We start from the raw sequence: 24,408 nt of genomic DNA, 5'->3' as shown, positions 1-24,408 counted from the left end.
ACCTCCTTCCCCGCCAGGAAAGGTTACACTCACTGATGTGTCCCAGACCAGTGCATCGCTTATGTGGGAGAAACCTGAACATGATGGTGGTAGCCGAGTTCTGGGGTATGTTGTGGAAATGCAGCCAAAAGGAACAGAAAAATGGAGTGTTGTGGCTGAATCCAAAGTCTGTAATGCAGTTGTAACTGGCTTGAGTTCTGGACAAGAGTATCAGTTCCGTGTCAAAGCTTACAACGAGAAAGGAAAAAGTGATCCAAGAGTGCTTGGGGTTCCTGTCATAGCCAAGGACTTGACTATACAGCCTAGTCTTAAGTTGCCATTTAACACATATAGTGTCCAAGCTGGAGAAGATCTTAAAATCGAAATTCTAGTTATTGGAAGGCCAAGACCCAAAATTTCATGGGTCAAAGATGGGGAGCCTCTTAAACAGACAACAAGAGTGAATATTGAGGAAACGGCTACTTCAGCTATTTTGCACATTAAAGAAAGTAACAAAGATGACTTTGGAAAATACACCATAACAGCAACAAATAGTGCAGGTACAGCAACAGAAAATCTTAGCATTATTGTTTTAGAAAAGCCTGGACCTCCAGTTGGACCAGTTCGGTTTGATGAAGTTAGTGCAGACTTTGTGGTCATATCTTGGGAACCTCCAGCCTACACTGGTGGTTGCCAGATAAGCAACTACATTGTGGAGAAGCGAGATACAACCACCACCACTTGGCAGATGGTATCAGCAACAGTTGCAAGGACAACAATTAAAATAACCAAACTGAAAACAGGCGCAGAGTACCAGTTTAGAATTTTTGCAGAAAACAGATATGGAAAAAGTGCCCCCCTGGATTCTAAATCAGTTATTGTACAATATCCATTTAAAGTACCTGGACCACCTGGAACTCCTTTTGTGACATCAATCTCAAAAGATCAAATGCTTGTTCAATGGCATGAGCCAGTTAATGATGGAGGTAGCAAAGTTATTGGCTACCATCTTGAACAGAAAGAAAAGAACAGCATTTTATGGATCAAATTAAACAAGACTCCCATTCAAGATACCAAATTCAAAACAACTGGGCTTGATGAAGGCCTTGAGTATGAATTCAAAGTTTCTGCTGAAAATATTGTTGGCATCGGCAAGCCTAGCAAAGTGTCGGAATGTTTTGTTGCTCGTGATCCATGTGACCCACCTGGTCGTCCTGAAGCCATTGTTATTACAAGAAACAGTGTCACTCTGAAATGGAAGAAACCTGCCTATGATGGTGGTAGCAAAATAACAGGTTATATTGTGGAAAAGAAAGATCTACCTGATGGCCGTTGGATGAAAGCCAGCTTTACCAATGTGTTAGATACTGAATTTACAGTGAGTGGACTTGTAGAAGACCAAAGATATGAATTTAGAGTAATTGCAAGAAATGCAGCTGGCAACTTTAGTGAACCATCTGAAAGCACTGGTGCTATTACTGCAAGAGATGAAATTGATGCACCAAATGCCTCACTGGATCCAAAATATAAAGATGTCATCGTCGTTCATGCAGGAGAGACTTTTGTCCTTGAAGCTGATATCCGTGGCAAACCTATACCAGATATTGTTTGGTCAAAAGATGGAAAAGAGCTTGAAGAAACAGCTGCTAGGATGGAAATCAAATCCACTCTTCAGAAAACAACTCTTGTCGTCAAAGACTGTGTACGTACTGATGGCGGACAATATATTCTGAAACTGAGCAACGTTGGTGGTACAAAGTCTATACCAATCACTGTGAAGGTACTTGACAGGCCAGGGCCTCCTGAAGGGCCTCTGAAAGTGTCTGGGGTTACCGCTGAAAAATGTTACCTGGCATGGAACCCACCTTTACAAGATGGTGGTGCTAATATTTCACATTACATTATTGAAAAGAGAGAGACAAGCAGACTCTCCTGGACCCAGGTTTCAACTGAGGTGCAGGCCCTGAACTACAAAGTCACTAAACTTCTTCCTGGTAATGAGTACATTTTCCGTGTCATGGCTGTGAATAAATATGGCATTGGAGAGCCCTTGGAATCTGAGCCTGTTATAGCCTGTAATCCTTATAAACCCCCAGGTCCTCCTTCACCACCTGAAGCCTCAGCAATCTCCAAAGATTCTATGGTAGTAACATGGGCACGCCCAGTGGATGATGGAGGTGCTGAAATAGAGGGTTACATTCTTGAAAAACGAGACAAAGAAGGCATTAGATGGACCAAGTGCAACAAGAAAACACTAACAGATCTCCGATTCAGGGTAACTGGCCTTACTGAAGGTCATTCCTATGAATTCAGAGTTTCTGCTGAAAATGCAGCTGGCGTGGGTGAACCCAGCGAGCCATCCGTTTTCTATCGGGCATGTGATGCTTTGTATCCACCAGGTCCACCAAGTAATCCAAAAGTGACAGACACTTCCAGATCTTCTGTCTCCCTGGCATGGAATAAGCCAATTTATGATGGGGGTGCCCCTGTTAAGGGCTATGTCGTTGAAGTCAAAGAAGCCGCTGATGATGCATGGACAACTTGCACTCCACCAACAGGATTACAAGGAAAGCAGTTCACAGTGACCAAGCTTAAAGAAAATACTGAATATAATTTCCGTATTTGCGCCATCAATTCTGAAGGTGTAGGTGAACCTGCAACTATACCTGGCTCCGTTGTTGCTAAAGAAAGGCTAGAGCCACCAGAAATAGAACTTGATGCTGATCTCAGAAAGGTGGTCATTCTGCGTGCAAGCGCTACTTTGCGCTTATTTGTCACCATTAAAGGTCGACCAGAACCTGAAGTTAAATGGGAAAAGGCGGAAGGCATTCTCACTGAAAGGGCCCAGATTGAGGTGACCAGCTCATATACAATGTTGGTAATTGATAATGTGACCAGATTTGACAGTGGTCGGTATAATCTGACGCTAGAAAATAATAGTGGCTCCAAAACGGCTTTTGTTAATGTCAGAGTTCTTGACTCGCCAAGCGCCCCTGTAAATTTGACTGTAACAGAAGTGAGGAAAGACTCAGTGACATTGTCTTGGGAACCACCGCTTATTGATGGCGGAGCTAAAATTACTAATTACATCGTTGAAAAACGAGAAGCTACAAGAAAAGCATATGCTACTGTTACAAACAATTGTACTAAGAATACTTTTAAAATTGAAAATCTACAAGAAGGATGTTCTTACTACTTCCGAGTCTTGGCTTCCAATGAATACGGGATTGGTTTGCCAGCTGAAACAACTGAACCCGTTAAAGTTTCTGAACCACCCCTCCCACCTGGAAGAGTAACTCTCGTTGACGTGACTTGTAGCACAGCTACAATTAAGTGGGGAAAACCAGAAAGTGATGGTGGCAGCAAAATTACTGGTTATGTAGTTGAAATGCAGACTAAAGGGAGTGAAAAATGGAGCACTTGCACACAAGTTAAGACTCTAGAAGCAACTATATCTGGACTAACTGCAGGAGAAGAGTATATCTTCAGGGTAGCTGCAGTTAATGAAAAAGGAAGAAGTGATCCAAGACAACTTGGAGTGCCAGTAATTGCAAGGGATATTGAAATAAAGCCTTCTGTTGAGCTTCCTTTCAATACTTTCAATGTAAAGGCTACAGACCAACTTAAGATTGATGTTCCATTTAAAGGAAGACCGCAAGCTACTATAAGCTGGAAAAAAGATGGTCACACTCTTAAAGAAACAACTAGAGTCAATGTTTCTTCTTCAAAGACTGTAACATCACTATCTATTAAGGAAGCTTCAAGGGAAGATGTTGGAACTTATGAATTATGTGTTTCAAACAGTGCTGGATCCATAACAGTTCCTATTACGGTAATTGTCCTTGACAAACCAGGACCTCCAGGACCTATCCACATTGACGAGGTTAGTTGTGACAGTATAACCATTTCTTGGAATCCTCCAGAATATGATGGTGGCTGCCAAATTAGCAATTACATTGTTGAAAAGAGAGAAACCACTTCTACAACATGGCACGTAGTTTCACAAGCAGTTGCGAGAACATCCATTAAAATGGTTCGTCTGACAACAGGAAGTGAGTATCAGTTCCGTGTTTGTGCAGAAAACCGCTATGGAAAGAGCTCCTACAGTAACTCTTCAGCTGTTGTTGCAGAGTATCCATTTAGTCCCCCCGGTCCTCCTGGTACTCCTAAAGTTGTGCATGCTACAAAATCTACCATGATGGTAAGCTGGCAAGTGCCAGTTAATGATGGAGGAAGTCAAGTAATTGGCTATCACCTCGAATATAAAGAAAGAAGCAGCATTCTTTGGTCAAAAGTAAATAAAGTCCTCATCCCCAATACTCAAATGAAAGTCTCCGGCCTAGATGAAGGACTGATGTATGAGTATCGTGTATATGCTGAGAATATTGCTGGAATTGGTAAATGCAGTAAATCTTGTGACCCAGTCCCCGCACGAGATCCTTGTGACCCTCCTGGACAACCTGAAGTCACAAATATCACGAGAAAATCAGTGTCCCTTAAATGGTCTGCACCTCGTTATGATGGTGGAGCTAGGATCACAGGATACATTATTGAACGTAGAGAACTACCAGATGGCCGGTGGCTGAAGTGCAATTTTACTAACGTACAAGAAACATACTTTGAAGTAACTGAACTTACTGAAGATCAGCGTTATGAATTCCGAGTTTTTGCAAAGAATGCTGCTGACTCAGTTAGTGAGCCATCTGAATCCACAGGACCTATTACAGTTAAAGATGATGTTGAGGCTCCAAGAATTATGATGGATGTCAAGTTCCGAGATGTTATTGTTGTCAAAGCTGGAGAGGTCCTTAAGATAAATGCAGACATTGCAGGGCGACCTCTGCCAGTAGTTTCCTGGGCCAAGGATGGTGTAGAAATTGAAGAAAGAGCAAGAACAGAAATTGTCTCAACAGACTATACTACTTTGTTAACAGTGAAAGACTGTGTCAGACGAGACACTGGGCAGTATGTACTCACGCTGAAGAATGTTGCTGGAACTCGGTCTATGGCAGTTAATTGCAAGGTACTTGATAAGCCTGGCCCGCCAGCAGGACCACTTGAAATAAATGGCCTCACTGCTGAAAAATGCTCTCTTTCCTGGGGACCGCCCCAAGAAGATGGTGGTGCAAGTATCGACTATTACATTGTAGAAAAACGTGAAACAAGCCGCCTTGCATGGACAATATGTGAAGGAGAGTTAAGGACAACATCCTGTAAAGTAACCAAGTTACTCAAAGGTAATGAATACATCTTTAGAGTAACCGCCGTTAATAAATATGGTGTTGGCGAGCCCCTGGAGAGTGTGGCTGTAAAGGCACTAGATCCATTTACAGTTCCAAGTCCACCAACATCTTTGGAAATTACATCTGTGACTAAAGAGTCTATGACACTTTGCTGGTCGAGACCTGAGAGCGATGGTGGCAGTGAGATCTCTGGATATATCATTGAAAGGCGAGAGAAAAACAGCCTACGATGGGTGCGTGTAAACAAAAAACCAGTTTATGATTTGAGAGTGAAATCAACTGGACTTCGGGAAGGATGTGAATATGAGTATCAAGTTTACGCAGAAAATGCTGCTGGCCTAAGCCTTCCAAGTGAAACCTCTCCCCTAATTAGGGCAGAAGATCCAGTGTTCTTACCATCTCCTCCATCCAAACCGCAAATTGTGGACTCAGGCAAGACAAATATAACTATTAGCTGGGTTAAGCCCTTATTTGATGGTGGTGCCCCAATAACTGGCTACAGTGTTGAATACAAGAAATCTGATGAAACTGACTGGGAAACTGCCATTCAGAGCTTAAGAGGCACAGAATATACAATAACTGGTCTAACAACAGGAGCCGAATATGTTTTCAGAGTAAGATCTGTCAATAAGGTAGGTGCTAGTGATCCCAGTGATAGTTCCGATCCCCAGATAGCAAAAGAAAGAGAAGAAGAACCTGTATTTGATCTTGACACTGAAATGAAGAAAACCTTGATTGTCAAAGCTGGTGCCTCATTTACCATGACTGTACCTTTCAGAGGAAGACCAGTACCCAGTGTCTCATGGAGTAAGCCAGACACTGACCTCCGCACTAGAGCTTATATTGATTCCACAGACTCTCGATCCTCACTTACTATTGAAAATGCCAACAGAAATGATTCTGGAAAATACACATTAACAATTCAGAATAGTCTGAACGCTGCTTCACTGACCTTAGTTGTCAAAGTTTTAGATTCTCCTGGTCCTCCAGCCAATATTACTGTACATGATGTCACCAAAGAATCTGCTGTATTATCCTGGGATGTTCCTGAAAATGATGGTGGAGCACCAGTGAAGAACTACCACATAGAAAAACGTGAAGCCAGTAAGAAAGCGTGGGTCTCTGTGACCAACAACTGCAACCGCCTCTCCTACAAAGTTACCAACTTACAAGAAGGGGCAATTTACTACTTCAGAGTCTCTGGAGAAAATGAGTTTGGCGTTGGTGTGCCAGCTGAAACAAAGGAAGGAGTAAAAATAACAGGTACGTTTTAAGAACAAGGAACATTTACATATTCTTATTAATTTTCCTAGAATAATGTGAATCATTCTAATTATTGTTTAATCTGAAATATTTTTGATTCACACCTCAAACAATTCATACTATAGCACGAAATGAAATCTCTAAGAGAGAGTTTTTGTTGATAAAAATAAATGTAGACATTTGCATAGCTGAGATTGCATAATATATGTTTAATTTAAGTATAATGAATTTGACTGCATATGTGTATGTGTGCACAAATGAACTTTCTGACAAGATTGTTCATCTAATTCCTCATTTTTTATACCCATAATTTGGGATAAATTTTATCATTTAATCTGGTCATTTGACACTTAGTTTGAATTTGAATGCTACAACATGCTATGACATGTAATAAATAACAGAAGTTGGAGAAGCTTTGGTTGGCTCAGAGGACAAACAGGTCATATAAAAAGTAAGAAAGACTCAGATCAAAGTAAATATGTGGCTTTCACTTAAAATTTTTCTTTTGACAATGCAGGAAGAACATACATGGATAAAAATGTAATAATCTTATCTTTCTTTTGATGTTTTACTTTCTTAGAAAAACCAAGCCCACCTGAAAAACTTGGAGTAACAAGTATATCCAAAGACAGTGTTTCCCTGACCTGGCTGAAGCCAGAACACGATGGTGGAAGCAGAATTGTACACTATGTCATTGAAACACTAGAAAAAGGACAGAAAAACTGGGTTAAATGCGCCGTGGTAAAGTCAACTCATCATGTTGTTTCTGGTCTGAGGGAGAATTCTGAATACTTTTTCCGGGTATTTGCTGAAAATCAAGCTGGTCTGAGTGACCCGAGAGAGCTTCTGCTTCCTGTTCTTATTAAGGAGCAGCTAGGTATGTCTAATTTTATGTAGAAGCAGAATTTGAAATTATTTGCACTGATTTGAGTTAACTTTTAGAAATTCTTTTTCACCTTCGTCTGCTATATTCTTCTTTTTCAGAACCACCTGAAATCGATATGAAGAATTTCCCAAGTCATACCGTATATGTTAGAGCTGGTTCAAACCTTAAAGTTGACATTCCAATTTCTGGAAAACCACTGCCCAAAGTGACTTTATCAAGAGATGATGTCCCCCTGAAAGCAACCATGAGATTTAATATTGAAGTTACTGCAGAGAACCTGACCATTAATCTCAAAGAAAGTGTTGCCGCTGATTCTGGAAAATATGAGATCACTGCTGCCAACTCCAGTGGAACAACCAAAGCATTTATTAACATCGTCGTACTGGACAGGCCTGGTCCCCCGACTGGCCCTGTTGTTATTAGTGATATAACTGAAGAAAGTGTGACTCTCAAATGGGAGCCGCCAAAGTATGATGGAGGAAGTCAGGTTACCAATTACATTGTACTCAAGAGAGAGACAAATACTGCAGTGTGGGAGGAGGTGTCTGCAACAGTTGCAAGAACTGTGATTAAAGTCATGAAACTGACCAAAGGAGAAGAATACCAATTCCGCATCAAGGCAGAAAACCGCTTTGGTATCAGTGATCACATAGATTCGGCTTATGTGGTTGTCAAACTGCCATTCAGTAAGTTGTCAAACTTTTCAAAGATCCCAAGTTTTCATTTACATAAATGTTTTAAATATTTATATTAACCCACGGGATGTCTCTCTTTTGTAGCAACACCTGGTCCACCATCTACACCATGGGTTACTAATGTTACTCGAGAAAGCATCACCGTGAGCTGGCATGAACCAGTATCCAATGGAGGCAGTGCAGTTACAGGCTATCACCTGGAAATGAAAGATAGAAACAGTATATTATGGCAAAAAGTTAACAAAATGGTCATCCGCACAACTCACTTCAAAGTCACAACAATCAGTGCTGGACTTATTTATGAATTCAGAATATATGCAGAAAATGCTGCTGGTGTTGGAAAACCCAGCCATCCTTCTGAGCCAGTCCTAGCCATAGATGCCTGTGGTATGTATTTCATGAGGACGGTTCTGACTATTTAAAAATGCAAATCTTATTTCTACAAAACAAAATAATGTTGATATAAGTGCCACTAATCTGCTTTCCCTTATTACCACAGAACCACCAAGAAAGGTTCGTATCACTGATATTTCAAAGAATTCTGTCAACCTTTCATGGCAACAACCAGCTTTCGATGGAGGAAGCAGGATTACAGGCTATATCGTTGAGAGACGAGACCTTCCAGATGGCAGATGGACCAAAGCCAGCTTCACCAATGTTATTGAGACTGAATTCACTGTCTCTGGCTTGACTCAGAATTCCCAGTATGAATTCCGTGTCTTTGCTAGAAATGCTGTAGGTTCCATCAGTAATCCATCTGAGGTCGTAGGCCCCATTACGTGCATCGATTCTTATGGTAAGCATTTTTAGCACTTTGAATCCCAACAGCAGTTTAACTCAATATCTTTCTTATTTTTCTTGGTTCTAATCCATAAAATAACTTTCATTATGCACCTTAGTTATATTTTTAGAATTTTAGATTTCTAATCCATAAAAATAACTTTTATTATGCACCTTAGTTAGAAATTATAACCTAGCTGAGCATCTTAAGAAAATTCTTTAAACTCTCCAGGCCTCTTGACTTAACCATAAAACGTGAGATTTGGACTACAGAATATCTGAAGTTCTTTCCAACTTCAACATTTTGTGATTCTTTGGTTGTAAGAGTTGGTGCTTTCACTCTTATTTTAAATTATCAAAGTCAATCATTAAAAACCACAGTTGAGTGCCCAGAGGTGTTTGTTAATGATGATATTAGCTAGCAACAGCTGGTATATACTGAGTGCTTGCCTTGAATTCTCTCCCTTAGTTCTAACGCCCCTAAGATTAGCCCATTTTACAAAAGAGAAACTGAGGTTTGGAGCGCTTATATAACTTCCCCAACCTCAAACAGCTCATTAGTGATAGACTGGGAATTCAAACGGATAGATGCCGGAACTCTCTGTACATTGCTCTGTCCGAAATATACATACTTGACCATTTTGGAAAATAGGTGGCATATTCAACTCAACAGTGGTTTAAAAATTAAAGTTTCATGAGAGTTAGGTACCCTGTGACAGTTTTTTCTAAAAGTTCTCCATTTTCAAGGAGGAGTCTCTGTGATGTCTGGTCAAAAGTATCCACTCCCATCTTCATGCTGAGAATTTCAGGGCTGCTCTTCATGAATCAGGCTTTGTGGACCCTGCATCAGTATTTGTGAGACTATGAGGCAAATCAAATTAATTTCTGTTCTTCAAAAATTCTAAGCAGCCTGGCAGAAAATCTGTCCAGTAAAGTATGTAGCCCTTTGAGCAGAGAATTCAGACTTCAAGGGTCTGACCTGAACTGCCCACACCTGGATACCGGTGAACTGGGAAGGGAAAATAAAAAGAATCGGAGGTAGAGGAAGAGGATAGAGAACCTAGAGTGAAAAAATAAAAAATGTATAATGCAGGTTCTTCAGTGATGTTCTTACTACTATATCCCATTTCATCACTGGACCCAAACACCTAATAGACTTTAAAGTACATTTTAAATGAATTTAAGTCCCTGTGCGATTAATGCAGTGTCATTGGGGTTCGGTGCTTGCCCATATCTTTCTTCCCCATCTGGGATAGAAGAGAGGCTTGTAAAATTTAAATGTTTAAAATAATAGGTAAATAGGATTAGAACTACCATGTGTGTATATATATATATATCTCATTTAAAAAAGGCCAATGACCATATTTTGAAGTTCACAATTATTTTTTTTCCTCTTGATTTTTTAAATATGTCTCATCTGTTTTTCTTGCAGGTGGACCTGTAATTGATTTACCTCTAGAATATACAGAAGTTGTCAAATACAAAGCAGGCACATCTGTGAAGCTCAGAGCTGGCATCTCAGGCAAACCTGAGCCTACAATTGAGTGGTATAAAGATGATAAAGAGTTACAAACCAATGCACTATTGTCTATAGAAAATACCACTGACCTTGCATCTATACTCATCAAAGATGCAACTCGCCTTAATAGTGGAAGCTATGAATTAAAACTGAGGAATGCCATGGGCTCAGCCTCAGCCACCATCAGAGTGCAAATCCTTGGTAGGTACTGAATACAGGCCAACATCGTATTTTGTTGGCCTAAAATTCAATAATTTTAAATAATAGCCTTTTCAAAAATACTAACATATTGTTTTGTTCTTTCACTGACAGACAAACCAGGACCTCCAGGCGGACCAATTGAATTTAAAACCGTCACTGCTGAAAAGATAACTTTTCTCTGGCGGCCTCCAGCAGATGATGGCGGTGCAAAAATCACTCACTACATCGTGGAAAAGCGTGAGACAAGCCGTGTCGTATGGTCTATGGTGTCTGAAAATTTGGAAGAGTGTATCATTAAAACCACCAAGATTATCAAAGGAAATGAATACATCTTTCGGGTTCGAGCTGTGAACAAATACGGAATTGGTGATTCACTGGAATCTGATCCAGTGGTAGCAAAGAATGCATTTGGTGAGACATTATTCCATTAGAAAATTGAAAGCAAACACTTAAATATTTTAAAAATAAATGTAAACTCTTCTAACTTGTTAATTTGTTTCCTTAGAATGATTTTCACTTTCTTTCATATGATATCTCCTCTCATCATCTTTTTCACAAGGTGGAAAGTATAATAAATGAAATTAATATTCTTGGATAAGACTAAAAGATGAAAAGGTAGAATATATCAGTAATGTTGACCTTTTGAACTCATTTTCCTTTTCCTTTCTAAATAGTTACACCAGGGCCTCCAAGCATACCAGAGGTGACAAAGATTACCAAGAATTCAATGACCGTTGTCTGGAACAGACCAGTTGCAGATGGTGGTAGTGAAATAAGTGGCTATTTCCTTGAGAAACGAGACAAGAAGAGTCTAGGATGGTTTAAAGTCCTAAAGGAGACTATCCGTGACACCAGAGAGAAAGTGACAGGGCTCACGGAAAACAGTGACTATCAATACCGAGTTTGTGCTGTAAATGCTGCCGGACAGGGTCCATTTTCTGAACCATCTGACTTCTACAAAGCTGCAGATCCTATTGGTAAGTGCTCATAAATGCAGCATCTTCACCTATGTCTTTTTTCATGTCACTAAATTGTGTGTGGTTATGTAATTACTATATTGTAAATGGCCATTCCAGATCCTCCAGGCCCACCGGCTAAGATAAGAATTGCAGATTCAACTAAATCATCCATCACTCTTGGCTGGAGTAAACCTGTCTATGATGGGGGCAGTGCTGTTACTGGATATGTTGTTGAGATGAGACAAGGAGAAGAAGAGGAATGGACTATTGTCTCTACCCAAGGAGAAGTCAGAACCACAGAATATGTAGTATCTAACCTGAAACCTGGAGTCAATTACTACTTCCAGGTATCTGCTGTAAACTGTGCTGGTCAAGGAGAACCTATAGCAATGACTGAACCTGTACAAGCTAAAGATATACTTGGTATGTACCTACTGGTATGATTATGTTTTTATTTTTCTTATTAGAGTACTTCCAGGAAGTCACTCATTTTCTTGCTTTAAAATTCATTGTATTTGTTCATTTTATGTCTACAGAGGAACCAGAGATCGACCTAGATGTGGCTCTCAGAACATCTATTATAGCTAAAGCTGGCGAAGACGTACCAATATTGATTCCCTTTAAAGGCAGACCTCCACCTACTGTCACATGGAGAAAAGATGAGAAGAATCTTGGCAGCGATGCCAGATACAGCATTCAAAACACTGATTCATCTTCATTACTCATTATTCCTCAAGTAACTCGTAATGATACAGGAAAATATATTCTCACAATAGAAAATGGAGTTGGCGAACCAAAGTCTTCAACTGTGAATGTTAAAGTGCTCGATACACCAGCCGCCTGCCAGAAACTACAGATTAAACATGTTTCTCAAGGCACAGTCACTTTGTTCTGGGATCCTCCTCTCATTGATGGAGGATCTCCCATAATTAATTATGTCATTCAAAAGAGAGATGCCACCAAGAGAACATGGTCTGCAGTGTCACACAAATGTTCTAATACAACCTTTAAGGTAACAGATTTGTCAGAGAAAACTCCATTCTTCTTTAGAGTTCTTGCAGAAAATGAAATGGGAATTGGGGAACCCTGCGAAACCACAGAGCCTGTGAAGGCTGCCGAAGTACCAGCTCCTATACGGGACCTCTCGGTGAAAGATTCAACGAAGACATCTGTTATCCTGAGCTGGACCAAGCCTGACTTTGATGGTGGTAGTATCATCACAGAATATGTTGTAGAAAGGAAAGGTAAAGGAGAACAAACATGGTCACATGCTGGCATAAGTAAGACATGTGAAATTGAAGTTAGCCAACTTAAAGAACAGTCAGAACTGGAATTCAAAGTGTCCGCCAAAAATGAGAAAGGACTGAGTGATGCTGTCACTATCGGGCCAATCACAGTGAAAGAACTTGTAATTACACCTGACGTTGACCTGTCAGATATCCCTGGGGCACAAGTCACTGTGAGAATTGGGCATAACGTGCACCTCGAATTACCTTATAAAGGAAAACCCAAACCATCTATCAGTTGGCTGAAAGATGGTTTGCCATTGAAAGAAAGTGAATATGTTCGTTTCAGTAAAACTGAAAACAAAATTACTTTGGATATTAAAAATGTCAAGAAGGAAAACGGAGGAAAATACACCATTATTCTTGATAACGCAGTTTGTAGAAACTCATTTCCCATTACAATCATCACACTTGGCCCACCATCAAAGCCCAAAGGTCCCATCCGATTTGATGAAATCAAAGCTGACAGTGTCATAATGTCATGGGATGTGCCTGAAGACGATGGAGGAGGAGAGATTACCTGTTACAGCATCGAGAAGCGGGAAGCTTCACAAACTAATTGGAAGATGGTGTGTTCAAGTGTTGCCAGGACAACTTTCAAAGCTCTTAATCTAGTCAAAGACTCCGAATACCAATTTAGAGTAAGGGCAGAAAACAGATATGGAGTCAGCCAGCCACTTGTCTCAAACATTATTGTGGCAAAACACCAGTTCAGGATTCCTGGCCCTCCAGGAAAGCCAGTTATATACAATGTGACTTCTGATGGCATGTCACTAACTTGGGATGCTCCAGTTTATAATGGTGGTTCAGAAGTCACTGGATTCCATGTTGAAAAGAAAGAAAGAAATAGCATCCTCTGGCAAAAAGTTAATACATCACCAATATCTGGGAGAGAATATAGAGCTACTGGATTAATAGAAGGCCTGGATTACCAGTTCCGTGTGTATGCTGAAAATTCTGCCGGCCTAAGCTCACCTAGTGACCCAAGCAAATTTACCTTGGCTGTTTCCCCAGTAGGTAAGCGATCGATCATTATTCACATATATTTAATTTGTCAACTGAATGTGTTAGTAACACACAAATCAAATATTGCTTTTCTTCCACAAATCACCTTCTCACATATCTTCTTATCACTAGAGAGCTGGTTAGGTAAAGGAAGGGAGATGACTTTAAATCAGTCTAATAAAGTAATTTCAAGTTATTTTTGAAGACTATGATATAAAAAATTGAAATCAATGACTAAAATGAGCTTGTGGAATTTGTTGGTTTCATTTTTCTTCCATTGATGATTAAGAGTTGATTGCAGAAATAATGATGCAGTTAACTTCCATATAATTTTTTAGATCCACCTGGCACTCCTGACTACATTGATGTCACCCGAGAAACTATCACACTTAAATGGAACCCACCTTTGCGTGATGGAGGCAGTAAGATTGTGGCATACAGCATTGAGAAACGGCAAGGGAGTGATCGTTGGCTTCGATGCAACTTTACTGATGTCAGTGAATGTCAGTACACAGTTACAGGACTTAGTCCTGGGGATCGATACGAGTTCAGAATAATTGCTAGAAACGCTGTTGGAACTATAAGCCCACCTTCACAGTCTTCTGGTATTATTATGACAAGAGACGAAAATGGTAAGCATTTACAACTAATTTCCAGTAAGGCTAAGAACACTCACGTTTAAAAAAATACTTAGTCCATTGTCTATACAATGGGAACAAGAACATCATTTCATACAGATTACCTGAAGTTGTTATGTGGATGAATTAGATTGTCTACCTTTCAAATGAAAAGAAGAAAAAAAAATGTAATTGGCCATGTCTGTTATTTCTCTCCATTCCCATATAAATAGTATGCAACTGGGAATGAATTTTTAGCTTTGTAATTTCAGTCATTTATAATAAGTAAAGAAAAAGGTTCTGAGGAATAACTGTCCATCTTTACTAAAGTTATTAAAATACAACGTACATCCAACAGCATAATCATCGCCTTGCTTGAGTGCAGATGATAGCCTTGTACAGGAACTTGTTTAAACATGCAGCAGTATTTGGAAGTAAATAGTCCATAAAAGTTTTGTTTCTCTTTTTATAAATGGCAACGCAAGCTAAATAACATGACAAACAATAACAAAGGAGATAACCTAATATTATGTAAATGTTTAACCCCATAATCTAAATTCTCAATTATCAATCTTGCTTTCAGAATAGCCTTTGATAATACAGAACAAGCATTACCCTTCCAGGCTTTATGATATGGGTCTAATAAAAAACATGTTTATTCATATTTTTATCAAGACAAATTAATACATATTATTTCTATTCCTTTTATAGTTCCACCAATAGTAGAGTTTGGCCCTGAGTACTTCGATGGCCTCATTATTAAGTCTGGAGAGAGCCTTAGAATTAAAGCTTTGGTGCAAGGACGACCAGTACCTCGAGTAACTTGGTTCAAAGATGAAGTCGAAATTGAAAAGAAGATGAATATAGAAATAACCGATGTCCTTGGATCCACCAGCCTCTTCGTTAGACATGCTACTCGGGACCATCGCGGTGTATATAAAGTGGAAGCCAAAAATGTATCTGGCTCTGCAAAAGCAGAAATTACAGTGAAAGTGCAAGGTACTTCTCAAATAGCTTCTTAACCTTACAAATTATGGGACTTAGATTAGAGGCAGGCCTGATTGCATTATAATGGACAAGAGAAAAGAAAATAACTCTCGAACTTCTTTCTCATAGATACCCCAGGAAAAGTAGTTGGGCCAATAAGATTCACAAACATTACTGGCGAGAAGATGACCCTCTGGTGGGATGCTCCGCTCAATGACGGCTGTGCTCCCGTAACCCATTACCTCATTGAAAAACGAGAAACCAGCAGACTTGCTTGGGCGCTCATTGAGGATAACTGTGAAGCCCACAGCTATACCGCCACTAAACTAATAACTGGCAATGAATACCAATTCCGTGTTTCTGCAGTTAACAAGTTTGGCGTTGGCAGACCACTTGATTCTGACCCAGTGGTTGCTCAAATACAATACAGTAAGTGTCTATTTTTACAAAGTAGTACTGTCATAAGATTAGCTTCCAAGCAAACATGTCTAACTGGTTTCTTTCTTTCTTTGTTCTCATTTTACAGCTATACCTGATGCCCCTGGCACTCCAGAACCTAGTAACGTAACGGGGAATAGCATTACCCTGACATGGGCAAGACCAGAATCAGATGGTGGCAATGAAATTCAACATTATATCCTTGAAAGGAGAGAAAAGAAAAGCACACGATGGGTGAAAGTGATCAGCAAACGACCAATCTCAGAGACAAGATTCAAAGTCACTGGTCTGACAGAGGGCAATGAGTATGAATTCCGTGTCATGGCTGAAAATGCTGCAGGAGTAGGACCTGCCAGTGGTATCTCAAGATTAATCAAATGTAGAGAGCCAGTCAGCCCACCAAGTGCTCCCACTGTGGTCAAAGTGACAGACACATCAAAGACAACTGTGAGCTTAGAATGGTCTAAGCCAGTGTTTGATGGAGGCATGGAAATAATTGGGTATATTATTGAAATGTGCAAAGCTGACTTGGGAGACTGGCACAAGGTGAATACAGAGGCATGTGTGAAAACAAGATATACAGTCACAGATCTACAAGCAGGTGAAGAATACAAATTCCGGGTTAGTGCTATCAATGGTGCTGGGAAAGGAGACAGCTGTGAAGTGACTGGAACAATTAAAGCAGTTGACCGATTAACAGCTCCTGAGTTAGACATCGACGCAAACTTCAAGCAGACTCATGTCGTTAGAGCTGGGGCCAGTATTCGCCTTTTCATTGCCTACCAAGGTAGACCTACTCCTACAGCTGTGTGGAGCAAACCCGACTCTAACCTTAGCATTCGGGCTGATATCCATACCACAGACTCCTTCAGCACCCTCACTGTGGAAAACTGCAACAGAAATGACGCAGGGAAATATACCCTTACAGTAGAAAACAACAGTGGTAGTAAGTCAATCACATTCACCGTAAAGGTGCTAGACACCCCAGGCCCACCTGGCCCGATTACCTTCAAAGATGTGACCCGGGGATCTGTCACACTGATGTGGGATGCCCCTCTCCTTGATGGTGGTGCCAGAATCCATCACTATGTGGTAGAGAAACGAGAAGCAAGTCGCCGTAGCTGGCAGGTTGTCAGTGAAAAATGCACTCGTCAGATCCTCAAGGTCAATGACCTGACAGAAGGCGTTCCATACTATTTCCGTGTTTTTGCAGAAAATGAGTATGGTGTTGGTGAACCCTATGAAATGCCAGAACCATTGGTAGCTACAGAACAGCCTGCTCCACCTAGGAGACTTGATGTCGTTGACACAAGCAAATCCTCTGCAGTCTTAGCTTGGCTTAAACCTGACCATGATGGAGGCAGCCGAATCACTGGCTACCTGCTCGAAATGAGACAAAAGGGATCTGACTTCTGGGTTGAAGCTGGTCACACCAAACTGCTGACTCTCACAGTGGATCACCTGGTTGAGAACACGGAATATGAATTCCGGGTGAAGGCCAAGAATGATGCTGGTTACAGTGAACCCAGGGAAGCCTTCTCTTCTGTCATCATCAAGGAACCTCAAATTGAGCCCACTGCTGATCTCACTGGAATTACCAATCAGATCATAACTTGCAAAGCAGGAAGCACATTTACCATCGATGTGCCAATCAGTGGCCGTCCTGCCCCCAAAGTTACATGGAAGCTGGAAGAAATGAGACTAAAGGATACAGATCGAATGCATATCACAACAACAAAAGACAGAACCACCTTGTCTGTAAAGGATAGCATGAGAGGTGACTCCGGAAGATACTTCCTGACCCTGGAAAATACAGCTGGTGTCAAAACATTTACCATCACAGTTGTAGTCATTGGAAGGCCAGGTCCAGTAACTGGCCCCATCGAGGTCTCATCTGTCTCGGCTGAATCATGTGTCCTTTCATGGGCTGAACCTAAAGATGATGGAGGCACTGACATTACTAATTACATAGTTGAAAAGCGTGAGTCAGGAACAACAGCCTGGCAGCTTGTCAATTCCAGTGTCAAGCGCACTCAAATTAAAGTCACTCATCTTACAAAATACATGGAATATTCCTTCCGTGTCAGTTCAGAGAACAGATTTGGCGTCAGTAAGCCTCTAGAATCAGCACCAATAATTGCTGAGCATCCATTTGGTAAGAAAAATAAAAATCATATTTCAAAGTCTCTATTATTAAATGTTTCCCCTGAATTTTATAAAATTGTATTTATATTTGATGCCTTTGTTTATATTTAGTCCCACCGAGCGCTCCTACCAGACCTGAAATCTACCACGTGTCTGCCAACACCATGTCTATTCGTTGGGAAGAACCCTATCATGATGGTGGCAGTAAAATCATCGGCTACTGGGTTGAGAAGAAAGAACGTAACACCATTCTTTGGGTGAAAGAAAACAAGGTGCCATGCTTAGAGTGCAACTACAAAGTGACTGGTTTGGTAGAAGGACTGGAATATCAGTTCAGAACATATGCACTCAATGCCGCAGGCGTTAGCAAAGCCAGTGAAGCTTCAAGACCTATGATGGCTCAAAACCCAGTTGGTATGTATCAAAATTTAAGGGTATATTTGTTTCGTGGCATAGCAAAAGCAGTAGCAGTAGTAGTAGTAGTAGAATTCAGAGTTGTATTTTTTAATCTTATTTTTGCATCCTTTCCAGATGCACCAGGAAGACCAGAGGTGACAGATGTCACAAGATCAACAGTGTCACTGATTTGGTCTGCACCAGTGTATGATGGAGGCAGCAAGATTGTGGGCTACATCATAGAGCGTAAGCCAGTCAGTGAAGTTGGAGACGGTCGCTGGCTGAAGTGCAACTATACCATCGTATCTGACAATTTCTTCACTGTGACTGCTCTCAGTGAAGGAGACACTTATGAATTCCGTGTATTGGCCAAAAATGCAGCAGGCGTAATTAGCAAAGGATCAGAATCTACAGGGCCTGTCACTTGCAGAGATGAATACGGTAAAAAAAAAAAAAAAATACTCAATGTTCTCCCTTTAAATTATCACAATTTGTATGAAATAAACTGTCATGTATTCATTCGCATTTGTTTTGCCTATGACAGCTCCACCCAAAGCCGAACTGGATGCCAGATTGCAGGGCGAACTGGTTACCATCAGAGCAGGCTCAGATCTTGTTCTTGATGCCGCAGTTGGTGGCAAACCTGAACCCAAAATTATCTGGACCAAAGGGGACAAGGAACTAGATCTCTGCGAAAAAGTCTCTTTGCAATATACGGGCAAAAGAGCAACTGCTGTGATTAAGTTCTGTGACAGAAGTGACAGTGGAAAATACACCTTAACAGTGAAAAATGCCAGTGGGACCAAGGCTGTGTCTGTTATGGTCAAAGTTCTTGGTAAGTATGTCAAATGTTCTTTTATTTTTATAGCACTTTCAAGGGTTGACAGAAAGAAAGATCTTTATCATTGCTTGTCATTACACACATTTCAGATTCCCCTGGCCCATGTGGAAATCTCACCGTCAGCAGAGTAACAGAGGAGAAGTGCACTTTAGCCTGGAACCTTCCAAAGGAAGATGGAGGAGCAGAAATGACTCACTACATTGTGGAGAGACGTGAGACTAGCAGGCTCAATTGGGTGATTGTTGAAGGCGAATGCCCAACACTATCCTATGTAGTTACCAAACTCATCAAGAACAATGAATACATATTCCGAGTGCGAGCGGTAAACAAATATGGCCCTGGTGTGCCTGTTGAATCACAGCCAATTGTAGCCAGAAACTCATTCAGTGAGTATTGACACTTTTAAACAACTTGGTAATTGAAATGTAATGGAATCGGGAAGGGGTGGGGGGGAAGAGAGCAGTTATATCCATAGCAATTCATCGGGAAGGGGTGGGGGGGAAGAGAGCGGTTATATCCATAGCAATTCTGACCCTTATTTTCATAAAACTATAAACAGCTATTCCATCACAACCTGGCCTTCCTGAAGAAGTTGGAGCTGGCAAAGAGCATATCATCATTCAGTGGTTAAAACCTGAATCTGATGGTGGCAATGAGATCAGCAACTACCTAGTGGACAAACGTGAGAAGAAGAGCTTGCGCTGGACACGTGTCAACAAAGACTATGTAGTGTATGATACCAGGCTGAAGGTGACGGGCCTGATGGAAGGTTGTGATTACCAGTTCCGGGTGACTGCCGTAAATGCTGCTGGTAACAGTGAACCCAGTGAAGCTTCCAACTTTATCTCATGCAGAGAACCATCATGTGAGTTCCAAGAATCATACCTAAACTAATACCCATTAAAACTTTATTACAAATAATTTTCCAAAATGCCACTTCCAAGAACTTGTAGAATGTGTAAATGGTCTAGAAAGGCATATGCTTATTAGACAGATCTCAAATATAGTCTAAGTCAGAGAACATTTTAATTACTACTTCCGTTGATAAGTTAGTAATTACATTGCTAAAAATTGTTGCATTATTTTTTAATCTCTGAAAAAAGTAATTATTCTGCTACCAATATGAGAGAGATATATTTTACAAATCTTCCAAAGAATAGAGAAAAATGCATTGTAGTGATGATAATTACTGAAAAGAAAAAGACAAAGTCTCTTTTAAGAAGAGGCTTAGCACAGCATAGTTTCTAGTATTTTAATAAGTATCTAACAGAAGAACTGTCACAAGAGCTTCAAAAATAAGTGTCAAATCCTTGTACAGAGTTTGAGCCCAAGAACTAAGGAATAAATCATTGGGACTGAATAGGGGAAGTAGAAGAAACTGGTTTTTGTACTCATTAGAAATGTAGAGGTGACAAGTGATATTAATGCTGTGAAAGCTGAGCAACTAAAGTCCCTGAGAAAGGACACTTTAAACAGTGAGCTTAGTTAGAATACCATATAGCTAGCCAAAGTAACAGGGAAAAAATCTACATTTCTAAAGAAGTTTAATTCTTAAAATAGTAATAATAACAATAATAATAAGTGATACTATAGCATACAGTACTGTCCTGTAATATCGGAAGAACCTAGTTACAAAAATTATCTTGGTGAATGTGGACGAAGAACAATAATGCCTCTGTGACTCTTGAAAACCAAAAATACAAATCTCAAAACTTCTTTATTTGTGTAATTTCTGCATTCCTCTTTTAAAATTCCATAGATACCCCTGGACCACCTTCTGCTCCAAGAGTTGTGGATACCACCAAGCACAGCATTAGTTTGGCATGGACCAAGCCCACATATGATGGTGGCACTGACATCATAGGATATGTTCTTGAGATGCAAGAGAAGGACACTGATCAGTGGTACCGAGTACATACCAATGCCACAATAAGAAATACTGAATTCACTGTGCCAGACCTTAAAATGGGCCAGAAATACTCCTTCAGAGTTGCTGCTGTGAACGTGAAGGGTATGAGTGAATACAGTGAGGCCGTCGCCGAAATTGAGCCTGTGGAAAGACTAGGTATTTATAATATAAGATTTTAGGTGAATTATTTTCATCATACCTGTTCATGAATTAATTTTTGACATTTACTTTCCAGAAATACCAGATCTTGAGCTTGCAGATGATTTAAAGAAGACTGTGACCGTCAGGGCTGGGGCCTCATTACGCCTGATGGTGTCTGTATCGGGAAGACCACCTCCTGTCATTACATGGAGCAAAAAGGGCATTGACCTTGCAAACCGGGCAATTATTGACACCACTGAGAGCTACTCTTTACTTATCGTGGACAAAGTTAACCGATATGATGCTGGAAAATACACCATTGAAGCTGAAAATCAATCTGGCAAGAAATCAGCAACAGTCCTTGTGAAAGTATATGGTATGTATTTGTCTGAAAATTGATGCTGTGAGTACATCCTCTAAAAAGATACACATTGACCTATGATTCGTCACCTCTCTAGAGAGGAACTATGTTGAGTATATTTTCCTGCAAAAAATAAAAAATCTATTAACCAATGAGACAAATAAGAAGTATGGGTCTTTCAATCTACTTTTTAGATACTCCTGGTCCCTGTCCTTCAGTGAAAGTTAAGGAAGTATCGAGAGATTCTGTGACCATCACTTGGGAAATCCCCACAATTGATGGCGGAGCTCCAGTCAACAATTACATTATTGAGAAACGTGAAGCTGCCATGAGAGCATTCAAAACAGTAACTACTAAATGCAGCAAGACCCTTTACCGAATTTCTGGACTTGTAGAAGGAACCATGTACTATTTCAGAGTGTTGCCAGAAAATATTTATGGCATTGGAGAGCCCTGTGAAACATCTGATGCAGTTCTGGTCTCAGAAGTGCCTTTGGTGCCTACAAAACTAGAAGTGATTGATGTCACCAAATCAACTGTTACCCTTGCCTGGGAAAAACCACTCTACGATGGTGGTAGCCGACTCACTGGATATGTTCTTGAGGCCTGCAAAGCTGGCACCGAGAGATGGATGAAGGTTGTCACCTTAAAACCCACAGTCCTAGAGCACACTGTTATTTCCTTAAATGAAGGTGAACAGTACTTATTTAGAGTAAGAGCACAAAATGAGAAAGGTGTGTCAGAACCGAGAGAGATCGTCACAGCTGTGACTGTACAAGACCTCAGAGGTATGTACTAAATTGCCAAAAAATTAACAGTAATTGTAAAGTAAAATAAAGAAAACATTCAGAATTCATGACACTGTGTCATGAGAAATAACGCTTAAGAATAAATGCCTGATTTCTTTTTCATAGTGTTGCCAACAATTGACATTTCTACAATGCCTCAAAAGACCATCCACATCCCAGCTGGCAGACCAGTAGAGCTGGAGATACCAATCGCTGGTCGTCCACCTCCTGCTGCTTCCTGGTTCTTTGCTGGTTCTAAACTAAAAGAATCAGAGCGTGTCACTGTCGAAACTCATACAAAAGTAGCTAAATTAACCATCCGTGAAACCACTATCAGAGATACTGGAGAATATACACTTGAATTGAAAAATGTAACTGGAACTACTTCAGAGACCATTAAAGTTATCATTCTCGGTAAGCACATATGACAAAGACATAAGCAAGTTGTTGTTGATGTTCAGTCATCCAATTTTGATTTGAAGTGAAAATTAATTTCCTGGATTTCTTTTTCTTTCATAGACAAGCCTGGTCCACCAACTGGGCCTATCAAGATTAATGAAATTGATGCCACTTCAGTTACCATTTCCTGGGAACCACCTGAATTGGATGGTGGTGCTCCGTTGAGTGGTTATGTGGTAGAACAACGTGATGCCCATCGTCCAGGATGGCTGCCAGTGTCTGAATCAGTGACTAGAACAACATTTAAGTTTACCAGACTCACTGAAGGAAATGAGTATGTGTTCCGTGTGGCTGCAACAAACCGCTTTGGGATTGGCTCTTACCTGCAGTCCGAGGTCATAGAATGTCGCAGCAGCATCAGTAAGTCCTTGGGCCCTTCCACCATTCTCCTCACCTCTGACTCTGAATGTTAACAAAAAGGGATTTGTTTTGAATGTGCCCTAATATAAGTAAAGATAGGTCACAAAATTAACTCAGGGTCTTTCTAAGATTTCTAAATATACTTTTCTTGGAGGTTTTCAACATGGTTAGATTTTTTTTTTTTTCTAATGAAAGAAAGAGGAGGAGGGCATTAGAAATGAATAGATGGAAGGGAGCAGGGGAAAGAAGAAAGAATTGAGGGAGGGAAGGAAGGACAGACTGGCTATGTTATAGTGAGAAAAAATACAGAATGCGTGCTTAATAAATGTTTACAAAATTAAAGAAAATGAGGAAGAGCAAGAAAAGTAAAAAAATGAATACACTGGAAAAATAGTTACGAGAGTCTTATATACCACTTAAAATGGTAAGACGCACTTGTACAAATATATGAGTCTTTATTTTAATTTATTCATATTGCCGTATTGCATTTACCTCTGTCCTGCTACAGATATTCCGGGACCTCCAGAAACATTACAGATATTTGATGTGTCCCGTGATGGCATGACACTTACTTGGTATCCACCAGAAGATGATGGTGGCTCCCAAGTGACTGGATATATTGTGGAGCGCAAAGAAGTGAGAGCAGATAGATGGGTTCGTGTAAATAAAGTACCAGTGACAATGACACGGTACCGTTCCACTGGCCTTATTGAAGGCTTAGAATATGAACATCGTGTCACAGCCATTAATATGAGAGGGACTGGAAAACCAAGTCGTCCTTCTAAACCCGTTGTTGCCATGGATCCAATAGGTAATACATTTTGTATGTCGAGTTTATTTAGGTATAATTTAATGTAGTAAAATTTACCTTTCTGAAATGCATAATTTTATAAGTTTTGAAAAATGTGCTATTGTGTGCCCACCACCACAAACAAAATATAGAATATTTCCATCAGCCCAAAAGTTTGTTTATATCCCTTTGTCATCAATCCGATCCTCCCTATTCCAGCCCTTAGCAGCTTTTGGCAAATAACTTTTCATTCGTCTCTTGAGCCTATTTCCCCCTCTTTAAAACGGGACTCCTCATATATGTCACATCACAGTTAAAATTTTCAAACAAGTTAATATTTCCAAACACACTTTAAAAAAT

At 40.3% G+C, this 24,408-nt stretch overlaps 1 protein-coding gene across 1 annotated transcript in view; it reads left to right on the top strand.

Moving 5' to 3' along the window:
• TTN (titin) overlaps nucleotides 1-24,408 on the top strand; it is a 266,736-nt gene that overhangs the window by 228,328 nt on the left and 14,000 nt on the right. The window contains 25 exon segments of the mRNA XM_025039310.1: nucleotides 1-6,485; nucleotides 7,066-7,362; nucleotides 7,470-8,057; nucleotides 8,151-8,453; nucleotides 8,566-8,862; nucleotides 10,279-10,566; nucleotides 10,678-10,977; nucleotides 11,241-11,543; nucleotides 11,643-11,948; nucleotides 12,062-13,828; nucleotides 14,155-14,448; nucleotides 15,145-15,432; nucleotides 15,550-15,849; nucleotides 15,947-18,013; nucleotides 18,115-18,417; nucleotides 18,535-18,840; nucleotides 18,944-19,234; nucleotides 19,330-19,626; nucleotides 19,800-20,105; nucleotides 21,000-21,305; nucleotides 21,385-21,666; nucleotides 21,846-22,439; nucleotides 22,566-22,853; nucleotides 22,959-23,258; nucleotides 23,767-24,069. Coding sequence (XP_024895078.1) covers nucleotides 1-6,485; nucleotides 7,066-7,362; nucleotides 7,470-8,057; nucleotides 8,151-8,453; nucleotides 8,566-8,862; nucleotides 10,279-10,566; nucleotides 10,678-10,977; nucleotides 11,241-11,543; nucleotides 11,643-11,948; nucleotides 12,062-13,828; nucleotides 14,155-14,448; nucleotides 15,145-15,432; nucleotides 15,550-15,849; nucleotides 15,947-18,013; nucleotides 18,115-18,417; nucleotides 18,535-18,840; nucleotides 18,944-19,234; nucleotides 19,330-19,626; nucleotides 19,800-20,105; nucleotides 21,000-21,305; nucleotides 21,385-21,666; nucleotides 21,846-22,439; nucleotides 22,566-22,853; nucleotides 22,959-23,258; nucleotides 23,767-24,069 — 17,459 coding nt within the window.

The sequence above is a fragment of the Pteropus alecto genome, unplaced genomic scaffold (assembly GCF_000325575.1).
Source record: "Pteropus alecto unplaced genomic scaffold, ASM32557v1 scaffold3, whole genome shotgun sequence".
Taxonomy (NCBI): Eukaryota; Metazoa; Chordata; class Mammalia; order Chiroptera; family Pteropodidae; genus Pteropus; species Pteropus alecto.
The sequence above is the reverse complement of the archived record's forward strand: the minus strand, read 5'-3'. Positions and strand labels throughout refer to the sequence as shown.